This window comes from Mandrillus leucophaeus, unplaced genomic scaffold (assembly GCF_000951045.1).
Source record: "Mandrillus leucophaeus isolate KB7577 unplaced genomic scaffold, Mleu.le_1.0 Scaffold419, whole genome shotgun sequence".
Lineage (NCBI taxonomy): Eukaryota > Metazoa > Chordata > Mammalia > Primates > Cercopithecidae > Mandrillus > Mandrillus leucophaeus.
Window position 1 is genome coordinate 1,236,921 of NW_012104465.1, and position 17,407 is coordinate 1,254,327.

The 17,407-nt window shown below is 51.0% G+C and overlaps 1 protein-coding gene across 1 annotated transcript in view; it reads right to left on the minus strand.

Moving 5' to 3' along the window:
- Positions 1 to 6,997: 6,997 nt before the first annotated feature.
- Positions 6,998 to 17,407, minus strand: part of LOC105548704 (acid-sensing ion channel 2-like) — a gene marked incomplete at its 5' end in the record, with an annotated part of 298,295 nt that continues 287,885 nt past the window's right edge. Inside the window, 4 exons of the mRNA XM_011992871.1 lie at positions 6,998 to 7,968; positions 9,870 to 9,938; positions 11,512 to 11,591; positions 15,183 to 15,274. Coding sequence (XP_011848261.1) covers positions 7,867 to 7,968; positions 9,870 to 9,938; positions 11,512 to 11,591; positions 15,183 to 15,274 — 343 coding nt within the window. The remainder of the gene's footprint in view (positions 7,969 to 9,869; positions 9,939 to 11,511; positions 11,592 to 15,182; positions 15,275 to 17,407) is intronic.

Below are 17,407 nucleotides of genomic sequence, written 5' to 3' on the forward strand. Positions count from 1 at the left end.
TCTTTCTTTTTTCTTTCTCATTCTTTTCTCTCTTCCTTTCTTCTTTTCTTTCTTTTTTCTTTCTCATTCTTTCTTTTCTCTTTCTTTCTCCCTTCCCTTCCCTTCCCTTCCCTTCCCTTCCCTTCCGTTCCCTTCCGTTCCCTTCCCTTCCCTTCCCTTCCGTTCTTTTTGACAGAGTCTCTCTCTGTCACCAGGCTGGAGTGCAGTGATGTGATCTTGGCTCACTGCAAGCTTTTCCTCCCAGGTTCAAGCAATTCTCCTACCTCAGCCTTCCGAGTACCTGGGACTACAGGCGTGTGCCACCACGCCCAGCTAATTTTTGTATTTTTAATAGAGACGGGGTTTCACCATATTGGCCAGGATGGTCTTGATCTCTTGACCTTGTGATCTGCCCACCTTGGCCTCCCAAAGTGCTGGGATTACAGGCATGGGCCACTGTACTGCTCAGGTGTTACTGTACATGCCTATTGCCCACCTCTGCCCACCTAGACTGTGTCTTCTTGATACATGAATTCCCAGTACTCCTAGCCCAGTGCCTGGCACATAGTAAGCACACGGAAAATGCTCATGGAGTGATGGGGTCAGGACAGAGACTCCAGCGTGGTGTGGGAAGTTTCCTTCTGGGAGGCTGGTTGAGCTGGGTGTGCTTTGGTGCCCACCAATCACTTTGTATTGGGCCTATTTTAACTCAGATAGAACTGCTTTTGTAAAGAAGTCACAAAAGGCGGAATTACCCTAAAGACAAATGGCCTATAATGGTGATAAGTTTGCCACTTCCTTTAGAGGCATGGGGGACAGAACAGCTTCAAGGAGGCAAAAAATCTGAATTCTCCATCCCAAAGCATCACTCAGTAATTATCAGGGGGCGGATTTTCTTTTGAACAGAAAGCAAAACACCGTCGCGGCCTTGCTCAGAAACACATGAGATGTCAGCAGTGGGGAGTGTTTGGAGGCTCAGTGGCAGCCAGCGAACATTATGCCTGCACTCCCAGGTGCAGGGCATGCAGGGGGCATGTTCTTGAAGAACCAGGCCATGGGGGTGTCTGCAAAGTGGACGCTATGGTTGCTTTTTATGTATACAGGTCTCTTCCTTCAGCCCTCAAAATCTCTACGTGCATAAAATAATTTTATGAAATCACGTTTCCAAGTTTTTCTGTTCATATTCATTTTCTGCTCGTTCATTCATTTTGCCATCTGTGAGAACGCACAAGCTGCAGCAGGTGCCAAAGGTTTAAAAAAATTATGGGAGAAAGCACTTAACACTGATCAAATGCTAGCTATCCTTTTATTTTTTCTTCTTTCTGTAAATTGAAAAATGACAGTCATTATGTGATTTTAGGAGAAGAAATGTTGGTTGCATTTTGTGGTACTGTGGTGTTCTTTTGGAGGATTGTTTAGCACTTTCTCGATCAGGGTGACTGCCTAGCATCAGTGGATCCCTAGAGGCTCACAGATGGGCTCTGGGGGTCCATAACCCTCCTGAAATTGTATGGAAACATTTTGTTTTGTTTTGTCAAGCAGCTGGGACTACAGGCATGCACCGCCACACCTGGCTAGTTTTTTGTTTTTTTCATAGAGATAGGGTTTTGCCATGTTGCCCAGGCTGGTCTCGAACTCCTGAAGTCAAGTGATCCTCCCACCGTAGCCTCCCAAAGTGCTGGGATTATAGGTGTGAGCCATTGCACCCAGCCCATAGGCAAAATTTAACATATATCTATATGACTATGTGCATTTTTTGGGGGAGAGAGTTTACAGCTTTCATCTTATTTTTCAGAGAGTCAGTGATCCAAATAAGATTAAAAATCAATGTTCTTCAGGAAGAAAAGAGAAAAGAAGAAAAGACAGAAAGTGTTTTATACATTGAAACTTACTTAATCCTCATCATAAACCTGAAAACTAAGCATCAGCATTTCTGTTTTATAGATGGAGAAATGGGGGTTCTGAGCAGTAAAGTAATATTTGCTTAGATGCCTGACATTCACTTACAACTTCAACTCACAGACTGTTAGAGTCAAAGGGATTATCTGCCCATTTTCATCTCCTTCCCTGTTATAAAGGAGGAAACTGAGGCCCACAGAAGTGAAGTGAACTGGGCCCAAAGTCATGTGGTCAGTTTGCAGCTGAAACAGGTTAGAAACTCAGTCTTCTGGCTGGGCAAGGTGGCTCATGCCTGTAATCCCAGCACTTTGGGAGGGCAAGGTGGGCGAATCACCTGAGGTCAGGAGTTTGAGACCAGCCTGACCAACATGGTGAAACCCCGTCTCTACTAAAAATACAAAAAATTAGCCTCAGGAGGCTGAGGCAGGAGAATCGCTCGAACCTAGGAGGCAGAGGTTGCAGTGAGCCGAGGTCACGCCACTGCACTCCAGCCTGGGTGTGACAGAGTGAGACTCCATCTCAAAAAAACAAAAACAAAAACAAAAACAAAAAAAACCCAAAGCCTTTGTCAACCCACTGCTTTATTCTTGAAAACAAGTGAGTACTGGTTTCATCAGATGTTAAATTGAATTAGTAAGAGATTTTCCTCCTTCCACCTGTCCTCAAGCAGGGTTGGGTCCTACAGTGCTGTTTCATAGTCCCCATGGAACTCATTCCCCCTAGAATAACCTGTTAGCCTTAGGAATACATAAACACCTGCACAAAAAGATCCCATGTGCTAAGAAGCTAAGAATCTCCAATGAGTGGGGAGAAAGGTATTAGTTCAAGAAATCAACCCTTGGCTTGGGAAATGTCTTCATTGCCTCTTGGGGAGCAAAGGAAAGAGCTTGAAGGACTTTAGCTGTGACACCCTTCTCAGCATAGTGGCCAGGTCCTTCATCCTTCGGCACCTGCCTACCTCTCAGTGGTCGTTCAGAACATTTGTCCCTTCATGTCTTTGCTTGGGTTCTCCTAGACCTGTGTGCAGTCCCCTGAGCTGTGCCTCCTGCAGCCTCCTGGGCTTCGCATATGCTGCTGTCTTGCTTCCCTTCAACTGAAAAACCCAGATTCACCTTTTGCAGTCTTCTGTTTACTTGTCGGTATTCCTTGCTCAGATTAGAAATTGCTTGCCTCACCGCAAGTGCCCGGCAAGGTAGCAGTCAATCCATAGAATGGCATGGCACGTGCACCTGTGCCCTTCCTGCATTTGCCCCTTCTTTCTTCCCCTGTCCCCTTCCCTGTTATGCCAGAGAGCTTGTTCTGTGCAGCGGAGGGTCTGCTCTGGTTGTGTGCCAGTCAGGGCTGGCTGCATTCTCTCCCCCTGCTTTAGCAATTCCTTGCCCTCTCTGAGCTCGCTTTTCTTTGTCACATGGGAGCTGATTCGTTGGGATCTCATGGAGGCCCTCAGCCCCATGCAGTTTGGTTCCAAAATTGAATCAAAATCTCTGAGCTTGTGGAGGAAGAGGTTTCCTTTGGGCCTGTGGGCTCAGGTGGGCTGTGCTGAGCTTTACCTGAGGGAACACATTACCCACCAGGCTCACACCTGTAGGCAGGGCCTGCCTGCGACACCCTCCTTCCCAGCTCAGCAAGAGCCGTTCTCCAGAGACCCTCTGTGGACTCAGGTCTCCCCCTCATCAGTGCTTGTGGCTCTGCAAGCTTCTCACTAGGAGCGTTCGTGGTGAAAACTCTCACAAAAATAGCTTCAAGCTGGAACGAGGAAAATAAAATAACTCCAGCCTGTCCCTGCCAAAAACAACAAAGCAACAGTGTGCGAGCAGCTAGCCCAGCCCTCTGGCAATGAATGCTCACAGCGAGGCTCAATTACTCTCTCTTCAGCTGCGGCACATCTCCCAGATCCTGTGTCTGGGGCCATGTGCCATTAATTAATTAATCAATTGATCGATTGATTGATCCAATCCTCTGAAGTCACTGAGCATTCAACCCTGTGGCTTGGACTTGTCATTGCTCCAAATTCCTAGCCTTGGTGTCATCTTTTGGGTCACTCCTGAAAATGGGCCAACTCCCTGAGTCTCCCCTGTCCACCAGACCTCCCCAGGTCCACACTAAGGAAATGATTGCACAAACAACTACTTGTTTGACGGGAGGATCACAAAAACACACCCCCGCACTCGAATTTAGACTGTGTCTTTTGTTAACAGCCGATTAATAATAATCAGTAGCTGGCTATTGATTTGCTCTCTTGAATTTCCTTTTTTTCTTCTTTAAACAGGTAAATAATATAGACCTGGTTTAAGCTGAACAAAGCCAGAATCCTCAAATCCATACGAGCGCAGACATATGTAAGCCCTGAAGCAATCCAAATGCATCTAAATATTCTTTGCTGTATCACAAATGGATCTAATTTTTTTTTTTTTTTCTGAAAAGGAAGCCAGAAATCCAATGAAGCAGTTCAAATTGTAATTTAAGCTATAGATTTTTTAAAAATTTATGAAGCTGCTAAACCGGAACGAGGCAGAAGCATCAGAGAGACTCCCGACTAATTGAACAGTCATTTCATTTGGTTCCTGTCCCTGGTAGGAGCGGTCCAAGGCCAGCCTCTGGATCCCTGTTCTTCTGCATCTGACAGTGTAGATACCAGCAGGGCATTTGCCAGCCTGATGTAGTCATGGGTGAGTTTGTCTCAGGAGAGGGACTTTGACACTCTGGCCCAGTATGGAAAACTGGTCACTGTCAGTCCTTCTTGTTTAACGTGAGTCACCTTGGTGGGTCTGCAAATGGAATTGTGAACCTCGGAGCTTAGCGGTATAGCTTTGGCACTGCCACTAACTCACTATGTGACCCTAGGCCAGGCCCTCCTCTCCCCGTGAGAGTCTGCTCAATTGGAAAATGAGGACATTAAGCTACCCGATCCAGCAGGCCTGTGGGCCTGTGGTAGACAGAGTAATGTCCCCCAAAGATGTCCCTATTCTAATCCCTGGAACCTGTGAATATGTGACCTTACATGGTAAAGGGGGCCTTGAAGAGGTGGTTAATTTAATAATCCCAAAATGGGAAGGTTATCCTGGATTATGCAGTAGGTCCAGTGTCATCAAAAGGGTTCTTTAAAGGCTGGGCATGGGGGCTCACACCTGTAATCCCAGCACTTTGGGAGGCTGAGGTGGGCAGATCACTTGAGATCAGGAGTTTGAGACCAGCCTGGCCAACATGGAGAAATCCCATCTCTGCTAAAAATACAAAAGCTAGATGGGCATGGTGGTGGATGACTGTAATCCCAGCTACTCGGGAAGCTGAGGCAGGAGAATTGCTTGAATATGGGAGGTAGAGGTTGCAGTGAGCTGAGATCGTGCCACTGCACTCCAGCCTGGGTGACAGAGCGAGACTTTGTCTAAAAAAAGAAAAAGTGTTCTTTACAAATGGAAGAGGGAAGCAGGAGAGAAGTCACGGTTAGAGGGAGATGTGCCTGTGTGGATTTATGACAGGAGAAGGACTTAATCCGTCATGGCTGGCTTTGAAGATAGAGGAAGGGGTTGCAAGCCAAGGAATGTGGGCAACCTCTAGAAGCTGGAAAAAGCAAGGAAACAGAGTCTCCTGTAGAACTTCCAGAAAGAAACACAGCCTTGCTGGCACTGGGTTTTAGCCCAGTGAGACCTGTGTCAGACTTTTGACCTATAGAACTGTAAGATAATACATTTGTGTTGTTTTAAACCACGAAAGTAGTAGTTATTTGCAATGGCAGTGATAGAAAACCACACAAGACCCTTTCTGGCAACTTCACACTCTTTAAGAATAAAACCTAGCTTGGCTGACAGCTGGCAACCCCATCTGGGAGAATGCTTGGGAGGAGCTATCACAGGGGTGCTCTGTCCCAGCTGCCTTCTGCAGCCCCCAGGACTACCAGCTCCTGGCCATGCTTGGGCGTGAGCATCCCACTGGGCAGGGAGGCAGGTGCTGTTATGGCACTTTGAGTCTCAGGAGATCATCTGGTCCTGCATCTTCCCTTCACACAGGTAAGGTACTATCTTCATCCAAAAATTAACGAGCTGTGCCTGGAGAGGTGCATGGTCTCACCCACTGTCACACAGCTACGGAGAGAAGAAGGCCGTGGGGCCAGGGCTCGTAACTCCTGGTGGGAGACTCTTCCATTTGTCACATTGGGCAAGTAACTTTTGTTTGTGTTAGTGGGTCACGAAGGAGAGACAGACAGGGAGGTTGGATGGCAGAACGGGATCAGAACCCTGAACCTCTGGTGTAGCCAGTGCTTTCTGAGCACCTGTGCGTGAGGTGAAAGGCACAGCCACATTAGGCCTTTCTTCACTGCTTGAGGAGAGACTTTGAGTTGGGAGTGGTGAGGGCCGGGAGGGAAAGTAAAAGATTAGGTTAAAGGAACTGCTGCTATGGAACCAGCATGGTGCTAAGGATGAGGATTCTGCCTGAACAGGAAACTCTCTTTCACACCTGGAGGCTGAAAAGGGCATGCCCTACACCCATAACACCAAAAGGCACCTCCCAACCTCTCATTCCACCTCTAAGAAGTCATGGGGAGCAAGGCAGAGTGCCAGCGTGACCTCTGGGGAGCAAGGCAGAGTGCCAGCGTGACCTCTGGGGAGCAAGGCAGAGTGCCAGTGTGACTCTGGGGGGCAAGGCAGAGTGCCAGCGTGACCTCCGGGGGGCGAGGCAGGTCGGTTTACTGGGGGTGGGGAGGCCAGGAAGGCTTGTGTGTGGGAGGGAGGCCATGCTGGGGCCTGAGTCCAGCCCAAATTCACCGACGGGGTCAGAAGGGGTCAGGGTAGCAGACAGATCACAGGGGGACACAAAGTCCTCCTTGATGGTTTCCATGTCTGGGCAGCGTTCTCCAGGTCACGTGATTATGGTCCAGGGCAGCCTCCTTCAGAACGCGAGCTGTGGCCCATCAGTGGGACTCGAAGACATTTACAAGGTTGTGAGCAATCATTAACAACATTTAGAGTAAACATATAGAGTATGCACAGTTTGTAAAGGTAAGTGTCGTTGCATAAAACTTTCCAGATACACAGTCTGCAGTTTTGACCTGGCAGGCCTTTCCTAGGCCCTGGAGGGAGAGAGACTTGGATGTGGAGAAAAGGTGGAAATAACTCAGCCATTTCCACAAGACCAGCTTTTAATATGACTGTGATTTGAAGCACAAATAAATAAACGCCAAAGAAAATGGAGAAACCAAACCAAACCTCAGAACATCAAAACTAAAAAAAAAAAAGCAAAACAAAACAAATCTCCATCGGACAAACATAAAAGTCCCCCTATCCCAGATAAAAAGAATCAGACTGTACAAGCTGTGTCACAGGGAGAGAAGAACGACATGGCCACCATGGGTGAACACATGAGCCCCCCGCCTGCTGGCTGCTGTGCCGCCGTCACAGGCTCTGGGGCGGGAGGGAGGTTGGCACAGGTCACCTTAGGCGCCAAAGCCCCATGGACCAGCTTGGGGAAAAGGGGGTTTGTGGGGAGGTTAAGAACCTTCACAAACGACACAAGAACTGAATGTAGCAGAGAGTCCCACGGGTTCCCTCTTGATTGTGCAGTTCTGATTCCAGGGTGGCCTCATGGTGACTTTGGACCTGGAATCTGGTCCCACTGCACGGGCAGCGGTGTGGACACTGGAAACCACGTGGAGGAATGTCATGTACAAGACAGACGTGGAGGTGGCGCCATAAGAAGTCTGAGCATGCAGGTGCTTTATACATCTGGCAGTGAGATGTGATGGCAGGTTCGTTCCTGGACAGTTCCAGAGTGTGACTCATCTCTCCTAAGAGGGACGCACGGCGGGGCCCAAGGACGCGTCGCGCTGGACGTGGCCGGAGCGAGGTCTAGGCAGCTAGTCTGCAATGTGTGCATAGGGGGCTCTTGCTTCTTTCCAGCATCAGGGGCCATTCCACCTGAGCTTGCTCTTCCTTGTCCTGGTCTTGGGCCTCAAGGTCTGTTTGGAGGGGGTGCTGGGTGGCTCGAGGGGTGTCAGCAGGCAATCTCCTCCAAGGTCCCCAGGGCCGTCTGCAGGGGCACGTTCACAGTGTGGCTGATGGTTTCAGAGTGGTTTGGCATTGTGTCACAAGTACTCTGGAAGGGAAAGGTTTGGTGGGAGTTTATTATTCGCTCAGCAAAACTTCACTGTGATGCCACCAGCTGCCCAGCCTAGGCCCTGGGGAAGGTGCTCCCCACTTCTGGGCTGCTCCTGCTCCAGACATCTGATAGGCTGGTTTACCATCTTGGGGGCATGAGGCTGAATGGAATCCTTACCATTGCACACTTGGGCGCCCGCTACGGCAGTGAGAAGGCTCCTTGGTTTGATCGGCAGTTGGTTTGATCCCTCCTAGAGGTGCCCCTCATGTAACTGGACCTATATCTGAGTGGTCTCTAGCTTTGGGGCTGGATGGTCCTGAGTCCTGACCTCTCCCCCGGGGGCCTCCCTTGGGGCTATGGTGCAGGAAGTACAGCCCGTGGCTAGGCCTGGGGCAGGAAGGACCCATGGCTGAGGCCAAGCAGGAAGGGTAGAAGGCCTTAGAGCTCAGAACCAGAGCTGGCCAGTCCTTGGGTCAGTCCCCAAGGACTTTTAGGGTTAGGCTGGACCCAGAGAAACATAGCCGTGGGTCCCTAAGCACGGAGGGGCTGAGCTGGCCACACATGAATCTCCAGGGTGGTTCCCAGGCTGCGGTGGGTGGGAGGCCGAGAGGGATTGGAGCAGGGACGGCTAGCCAGGAGGCTGTGCCAGGAATTTGGGGAAGATTTGATGGGGCCACAACTAGGGGAGGAGGAACAGGATGGAGAAGAGGCCGTGACACTGAGACCTTCTGAAGCAAGGGGGGCTCTGAGGGTGCAAAGGGAACCACTGTCTAAGCACCTACTATAAACTAAGTGCTGTGCTGACTGCTTTGCCGGCAGGATCTCACTTAACTCAGGTGACAGCCCCCTGTGGTCTGATCTGATGCAGATGCTTAGAGAGGTTAAATATGTAACTTGCCCCCAGGCACACAGCCAGGAAGCCGGAGCCTTGGGATCCAGCCAGGCCAGCTGAGGCCAGACCGGGGCCCCTTCCACACTGCCCTTCCCCTCCCCACTTTCTGTTCCACAGAGGTTGCAGGGGACCAGAGAATCAAAGCAAGATTTGTAGACAGTGTGTGAAACAGAAATGGAATCCATATAGGGGGAAGGGGCTGGGGTCCATTTTGGATTTGTTGATATTAAGTGGGTGGTGGTCACCCATGGGCACCGTTTTCCAGGGCTGGAGGTGCTGATTTGGGGCACAAGGCTGGATGGGGAAAGCCGGCAACATCTGCACCCATCAGCCAAGGCCTGAACCCAGGAGTAGACTGAGTTTGGGAAGGAGAATGACAAACAGCCATAGAGGGGCTGCCTCTCGGGCTATAGGAAAGAGGCAGAGTAGGGCAGTGGTTAGAAGTGCTTGGAGGGCAGCTCTGACACTCAGCAGCTGTGGGACTTTGGTCTCTGGGCCTCGACTGCCTCAAATACAAAGTGCCTGACACGTACCAGGCACACGATAGTCAGTAGCTATAATGGGCACTATTGCTACTTCCAACTTCATGGGGCTCCATACTCTGTCCGTTTTGAATGGGATGGAGAGCCAGTGATGCTCTGCTTGTACTTTGCCACCACTGGGGAATAAAGGAATAGACGTACAGAGCCTGTCCACTTCTCCCCCTGCTGTGAGATGAGGGGAGCAGCTGTCTGCCTGAGAGAAGCTGGATTGGGCCAGGCAGGTCCTACATTTGGAAGCACCTCCTGGTGTCTGCTGCATCCATACTGGCTTCTGGGATGAGTCTCAGAGAGAGGCTCGAGGCTCAGCTGGAGTGTCCTTGGATTTGGGAAGTGACAGCATGTCCCAAGCCATAGAAAGGTGTGCAGTGAGTCACATCTTTCCTGCCCGGCCCCAGTATCTGGTTTCCTACTGCTGGTACAAGCCAGAGCAGCAGAGCAACTTCCAATCAGTGAGCTGCTCTTACCACATTCTCATCGTGGCTCCCGTCGTCCTCCTCTTTGCCAAGCAGGTCTAATAGCTTCTCTTTGATCAGCTGCAAGAAAAGCAGGAAGGGGTTGGTCAGGCTGCAAGGAGGGTGTGGAGATAGAAGGGACCTCCCTCCATTGGGCCCTGCTGGGGCTGGCAGCTGCCAGGGCTGTGGCTGGACATACTGTAGCACAAGCCCAGCCTGGCAGCCAGCTCCAGGTGCCTGTCTGTCTCAACCCAGCCTTTCGGCTGAAATGGGATTTTGTTGCAGGAGATGGAGCTTGGAAGAGGTAATGGCGGGCCCTGCTTCACAGCGTGGACTGCTGTCTTTGTGGCTGGTGAGTGTTAGTAAGTGGTGTGTGCTGGTACGCTGGCTCCCTGTCTGTCCTCAGGAGCAGCCTGGGACCCCCTTTCTGTGGCTGGGGCTGGGGGACAAGATTATTATTCAGTGTCTAGGCCTGACACTGCACACAATTCAGAAGACCTAGACATGCCTGAGTTCATAACGTTTTACTCCTAGCAATAAAGCATAGTTCTTAAATCTGTTACCTGGTGTGATTCAATTGCCATAACTGCGTACAGTTTTTCACGGAGGTCAATAAACAAAGCAGAATAAAATCTGGCCATGGGAACTGATGTGGTTTTGGAGTCACTGTGCTGAGAGGCACGAGATTCTCCAGAGAAGTCTGGTCACTGGGGCACGACAGGTCCCCACTGTGGTTCCGAGCAGCCTTTGGTCACGAACAGCCCCCTGTGAGAGGCAGAACATGGTTCTGCAGGTTCCTGTCTACTGCTCCGGTTTGGGGGACTTCACAGGTCCAGGCATTCCTTGGAAGTTCTGGAGCCATTGCCTTTTTCAGGGGTGCATGTTGGAGGTGAAGTGCATTGCCCATCTCACAGCCAGGGGGATGGAGGCCTCCAAGGGAACACCCGTCAAAACAGAGCCTGGGATAGTGGCATCCACACGCTCGCTCTCAGAGAGATGCAGGTGAGAAGGCTGACCAGCTCCAGGAACCCTCAGTGCCAGAGAAGCTTTCAGAGGCCTCGTTCCAGGCATTTCTTGAGGAAGACATCTCCCCAGACTGTTAGCAGCTGAGACGGCTGGCTTGCCCTGCTGTCTTCTTGCTCAGGATTGGTGAGGACTGCTGGGAAGTGCCCCTTCCCTAAGACTGGCTGGGCCATGGAGAACATGACTCAGGCGATGGGCCACCTACTGGGCCACCTACAGGGCAGGTGTGTGTGTGTGGGGGGAGTACGTGTGCAGGTGTGGACATGCCCATGGATGAAGCCACCACCTCCAGCCCAGCTTCAGGAGGGGCTCGGAGCTGGCCTCAGCACAGTCTGGCCTAACTTCCGCTCATCCCTCCCCATCCTTCCCTGCCAGTGTAGATGGCCCAGTGCTGTTCCAGCTCCCAGAGGATAGGCCTGTGTTTCTCTTATATCCACCGCCCCCCAAAAAACTCCCATCCCCTTGCCCCACGGTGCCTGGGCTTCAGTGATCGACTCTATGAGTAGACAGGAGGGGAAGCAGACTCTGCATGGAGAGAGGCACCGCCTTCCTTCTACCGTGTTTCTGAACCTGGGGCACGATGAGGGCACCAGCAAGCGGTCATTTCCCTGCAGGGAATCCCAACTCTTACCTCATAAATATAATCAAAGAGCTCTAGTATTGTAAGGATACTAGCACCAATGAACAATCCCATCTGACCACCAATATCACCTGGAGAGAGAGGGAAAAGACCAAAGCTTTGCTTTTATGCAGCTTCCAGGAAGGGTGAACAGACTGAGATGCAACCCAGACCTTCTGAATGGCGCCCCCTCCACGGGGAGCCTGGGCCTTGTTGTGGGAGGTCCAGGCCTTTGGCAGCTCCTTCCCTCACTGCACATCTCTGAGAGCTACTGTTTTTCTGCATTCAGTGGGGTCAGGGACTAAGCTGACGGCTTATTGGAAGGGCTTAGACTAGATCTCATGATCCACAGTGCTAATGGAGTTGTTCAGGTACACTCAGAACCACACCGATTGGGTCCTGCTTTGACTCTGGGCTGGGAATAGGCAGAATAGAGAGCTAGGATGTGTGTGGACTGGTGGCAGGCGCCCTGGGTGGGAGTCTTGGGAAGAGATGCCCCCCCACCAATCCAATCACGGCATGGGCTTCAGGGCCACCTTGGGGCACCTCCCACCCTTGGGATAAGGTCATAGGTGTCTCCTTTCTCCCCCATCCAAAAGTTAGTGTGCAATTTTGACTCTTTCTAGAGCTGAGGTTCTTACTCCGGGGTTTATAGGCCCCCGTTGTTCAAAGTTTTTCTGGATTTGTCTTCAGATCCCCCTGCATCCAACTCTCCTGGAAGAACTGTAATCAGTGTTGCTGCCTGGATACACCTAGGCCAATAGAATCAGAGCCTCTGGGGTTGGGGTCTGGATGTCAGGATTTTTAAGTTTCTGCTGGAGGTGAGGTGCGTTCTCAGGCCCACCAGAGTTTGAGAACCACTGTCCTGGGAGTACTTCAGATGGCTGGAGACTCTCCTGAAATTGAATGTGAAATGTGTGTGCTTGGGCATTTGTAGCAGGAGAGTCCATAGCTATTATCAGTTTCTAACAGGGGTCCTGAGTCCCCAAAAGCTTAAGATGCTTTGCTGCAGAGGCAGTGTGGCAGAGGGCTGAGGGCTCTGAGGCTCTGAGTCCAGAGAGTGGCCACCAACTGGTTGTGTAGCTTTCATAAGCCCTGACCTTCTGAGGAGCTTTGCCTCCAAACGACATTTGGTGGTGGTGGCAGGATGGAGGGGATTGGATGAGATGAACTATGAAGTTCTTTCTAGCCCTAATCTCTAAGACTCTCGGTCTCTGGAAAGAGGGGCAGGAATTGGGATTGGGGGGCAGAGTTCGGGGTGGCTGGTCAGTTCTCTTGGAGATGCCAGGTTGACCTCTTGGCCTGAGAACTCTCTGGTGGGCAGATCTGCCCCACTCCTTCTCAGCTTATGGCTGCAGGGCGGCCGGGGGGAGGTCCCCATGCCCATGAACTCAGGTGAACTACAGAGATGATGGGGAGAGGGCTCTTCCCAGTGGAACTTGGTGCTGGGCTCAAAATGGCTCAAAAAGGCTCTCCCTCATTCCTTTCCCATCACCGCTCCCTCTCATGTCTTTAATGGAGGTTTCTTGGGGACTGTGTTCTAATGGATATGTATGTCAGGTGGGAGGCGTGTGATGTGCATGTGCAGTGTGAGTCTGTGGTGGTAGAGTGCGGGGTATGTGCCAGGGTCCAGGGTGTGTGCACGTATTTGTATAAAAGCAGGCAGGAGGTCTGGCTGTCCATGGTTTTATGTAGGTGGCTCTCCCTGTCTATTTTAGGCACTCTGAGTGTGTCTAAGTGTGTGTGAGTGTGGGTCTGTGGAGGTGAGCAGAGTGTGTCTGAGTGTGTAGAGCATGTGTAGTGTGGGTGTGCTTGTGTGTGTATATGGGGCCGTGTGGGGGCTGTGTGCATGGGTGTGTCTCTGGAGCTGTGGGATTGGCACGTGGGGCTGTAGAGGTATGCATTTGTGTGTGTGGTCCTGGACCACCGTGGGTGCATGAACCTGTAGGTTTGGTGTGTGTGTGTGCAGACCGGGGTGGGGTACACTGTGGGTAGTGCGAACGCTGTGTAGCGTGCATGTGCATGGACACCAGGAGGTGAGAAAGGGCCATGCGGTGTTGAGAGAAGGGCCTGATGACTGAGGGTTTGCAAGCGGCGCACGCTCTCATCACAGGAGGTCCAGATGGCAGCATGAGCTCCTCAGCCGGCTATTCTGGGTGGGAACACGTTCGATGCTGGGAACAAGCTCATATCTGATGCAGACACGACAGATTCAGAGCTCAGGCCCTTCTTGCTCTCTATGTCTCTCTCTCTCTCTCTCTTTCTCTCTCTCTCTCTGTGTGTGTGTGTGTGTGTGTGTGTGAGAGAGAGAGAGAGAGAGAGAGAAAGAAAGAGACACACATAAAGAGAGCAGAGAGACAGAGGAAGACTGTGAGCCTATGCTGGGGGAGGGCAGGGGGTAGGAAGAGGCCTGTCCTGGGTCCTCTTTATGGAAATAAAGGGCAAGGCCAGCACAGGGGTGAGTGAGCGGTCTATGTTTCTGGTGGGGCCTAGGGCATGAGTCTCTTGGCTCAGTACCTTTGGTCACAATGACTTCTGAGGCTGAGTGACAGCCACTTTAACCTAGCTGGGACCGAGCTATGGTGGGGAGTCCCCAGCCTCCTGGAGAAAGTGTAGAAATGCTTAGCCAGCCCTTGGACACAGCAGCTGAGCCCTGGGTCCCTGGCATAGTGACTGTCCAGGTGCCAGGAACTACTATTTATGGACCTTTCCTGGGCTAGGGGTTTATCACATTTAACCATCACAACAAGCTCATAAAGTGGGTTTTATTAAACCCATCTTGCGGATGAGGAACCTAAGGTTCAGCAAGGTAAAGTTACTTGTCCATATTCTCATAGCTGGTGTGAGAAGCCAGGTAGTAGGTATCTGCCCCTTCCAAAATGCTAACGTCACCTGGTTCAGCTCATGGAGACAACAGCTATTTCTCTTTCTGGGGCACAGGCATCAGATCCTTTCTTGAGAGTGAGTGGGAGCTGAGAGAAGCGCTCGAGAGTCAAGTCCTTTAACTGTGCACTCTTAGGGGTCTTGTGAGTTTTGGGTTGGGCTGGGGTAGGATGGAAATTAGCTCCCTGTATCCATCATATGCCACTGGGGCCGGCGAGCTCATGCGAACTTGTATGGGGTGGCAGCAGGTTTGTAGATACCTGTGAAGAGTGACCCTTCATTTGTGTTTGACAAATGACTCAGTCCAGGGGACAACACCTGGCCTTCCGGATGCAGCAACGTTGCTTTTGGGGTGAAGCTCCATCAGGGCCCTTACCTCCCAGGTCCCACCTGGGACCACCCACAGTTCAGCCTTCCCTCCTTCTCTCCTTCTGATACCTCTTCCCCCTCTCCATGGCCCCAGGATCCTGACTGCAACCTGGGGCAGAAGACCATGAATTCTAAGAGTGCAGGGCTGGAAAGGCCCAGAGGCCTTTAGGCTGACCCTCCTCATTGGATAGATGGGGAAAATGAAGCCAAGATTGGGGAATAAATTGGGCCTGAAATTCCACCCCACTGGGGTTCTTTCCATTCTGGGAGAGGCGCAGTGCAAGGAAAGAGGGAGCAATTGTTAGTAAATTAAAAGGTTAGACTCCTCCAAGGCTATGTGTCTGTCTGCTTGCCTCCCATCCACCTGTACATCCTCCCTCCCTCCCACCCTCTATGAGATGTGGAAATTTGTGCAATAGACACTAACTTACCAAGTAAGGCAGCAACTTCATACGCCTTCTTCTGTTCAATTGTCTCATAATTGAGAGCTTCAAAAAATATATCCAGAACGAGGATGTTCTCTCTGCAGAGAGAATAGTCAGTACCATACACGGTTAGAGCTATCAGCATGCACAGGGAGCATCTAATACAGCTTTCCCATGGAAAGATGGAGAAACGGAGACCCAGGAAGTGAGGCAGCTTGCCCGAAGTTAGAGCTGGTTAGTGGCAGAGCTGCGGCTTCAAGTCAAGAAGCCTGACTCCCAGCCCAGTTCCGGAGGCCTACATCAGCTACCTCCTTTTGTTCCTTATTTCTGTCTCCCTGCTTTCTGTTTGCACCCTTTGCAGGAGTCCTGCCTGGCTTCCAGGCCTCTGCACCTCCAAAGGCCCTGCCTGGTCTTCAGTATGAAGGTGAGTTTCAGTAATCTCTTGACATGGCTTGCCTTGGCTAGGGTGCCTGCTCCAGCTGACCTCATGGGTAGCCCCTGCCCACTCCTGAGACCCCCTAAATTCCCCCTGGGATTTATAACAAGCTCCTCCTGGTGGGAGGCCCTGCTCTGGCATTGCCGAGTCAGTTGCTGAAGTCAGGGAAGGTTTGTAGGGAGCAAACTTGTATCTGCCTGGGGCGTGTACTGGCAGAAGCATGGCGGCTTGCTTTGCTCCTTTGGGCAGGAGTGTGAGTGAGACACATCTTGGCAGTAAAAGTTGTTACTGCCTGCAGACTGTGCCAAGCAGCAGGGCCTGGCATCTCCTACAATTCCCGTCTCCTCCAACGTGCTCACAATACCTTCAGTGCCCCTTGTTCTCAACCCACTGAGCAAAAGCTGGCTGAGGATGGGGGTCTGGGGACAGTGTTGGCAAGAGGGAGGGGCTGGCGAAGAGAGGAGCAGATTCTTCTTTCCGTGAGCAGAGCTCGCAGGGCAGCTGTTCAAAGTATCACCCTCTCTTGCTTGGCTTGCCACAGCTGCTTCCTAACTTCTTCCCATCTGCCTTTCCCCCGTCTTCTCTATCGCCGCCTGAAGGATCTTTCTAAAACTGCTAAATTGATTCAAATTAAATAAAATTACAGTTCCACTCCCCAGTCACAGGCTGCATTTCAAATGCTCGTTGGCCACATGTGGCTAGCAGCAACCCCACTGGGCACTGCAGACACAGAACATTTCCATCATTGCACAGTATTTGACCTATTGGGGAGCAGTGGTCAAAAATGCAAATTTGAGTCTGTCACTCACCTCTGAAAGCTCTTCAGTGGATCCCTATTCTGTTAGGATAAAGCCTACACCCTGCGTCCACTCGGCTCAGCCTACAAGACCCTCTTGCTCTGACACATCCATGCCCCTCTTTGAAGTTTTCTCTTCTGCCCTGTGCTGATGGTCTCTGCTGAGCCTCTGCCTAGGACACCCACTTCTCCTATGCTTCCATTCATTTATTCTGTTAAAATACATTGTTTTGAGTGCCAACTCTGTGCCGTATGCTCCACTAGTATTTGGCAGACAACAGAGAACAAAAAAGATAGTTTCCTGCCCTCAGGGGGCTTTCAATCTAGTGGGGCAGACAGGTAATAAACAAGGAAACACAACATGACTATGTAATTACATGCTGTAGTGTTATAAAGGAAAACACCAGAGGACTTTGAGAGAAAAATAACAGGAGTGCCCCTCATCTAGATGCCTGAGATAACTTCAATTTTATTTTTATTTTTGTTTTATATTTGTTTTAGAGACAGGGTCTAACTATGTTGCCCAGGCTGAGCTTGAACTCCCGGCCTAAAGCAATCCTCCTGCCTTGGCCTCCCAAAACATTGGGATTACAGGCATGGGCCACCATGGCTGGCTGGAGATGACATTTAATTGGAGACCTGCTTAAGGAGGAACCAGTTAGGTGGAGGGTGGGAGGAAAAGAATTCTAGGCAGAGGGAATAGAATGTGCAAGTTCTGCCTGGAAAACTATACATCCTTTAAAGAAATCTCTGGGCCGGGCGAGGTGGCTCACGCCTGTAATCCCAGCACTTTAGGAGGCCGAGGTGGGCGGATCACAAGGTCAGGAGATTGAGACCATCCTGGCTAATACACAGTGAAATCCCGTGTCTACTAAAAATACAAAAAAATTAGCCGGGCATGGTGGCGGAGGCCTGTAGTTCCAGTTACTCATGAGGCTGAGGCAGGAGAACGGTGTGAACCTGGGAGGTGGACTTTACAGTGAGCTGAGATCGCGCCAC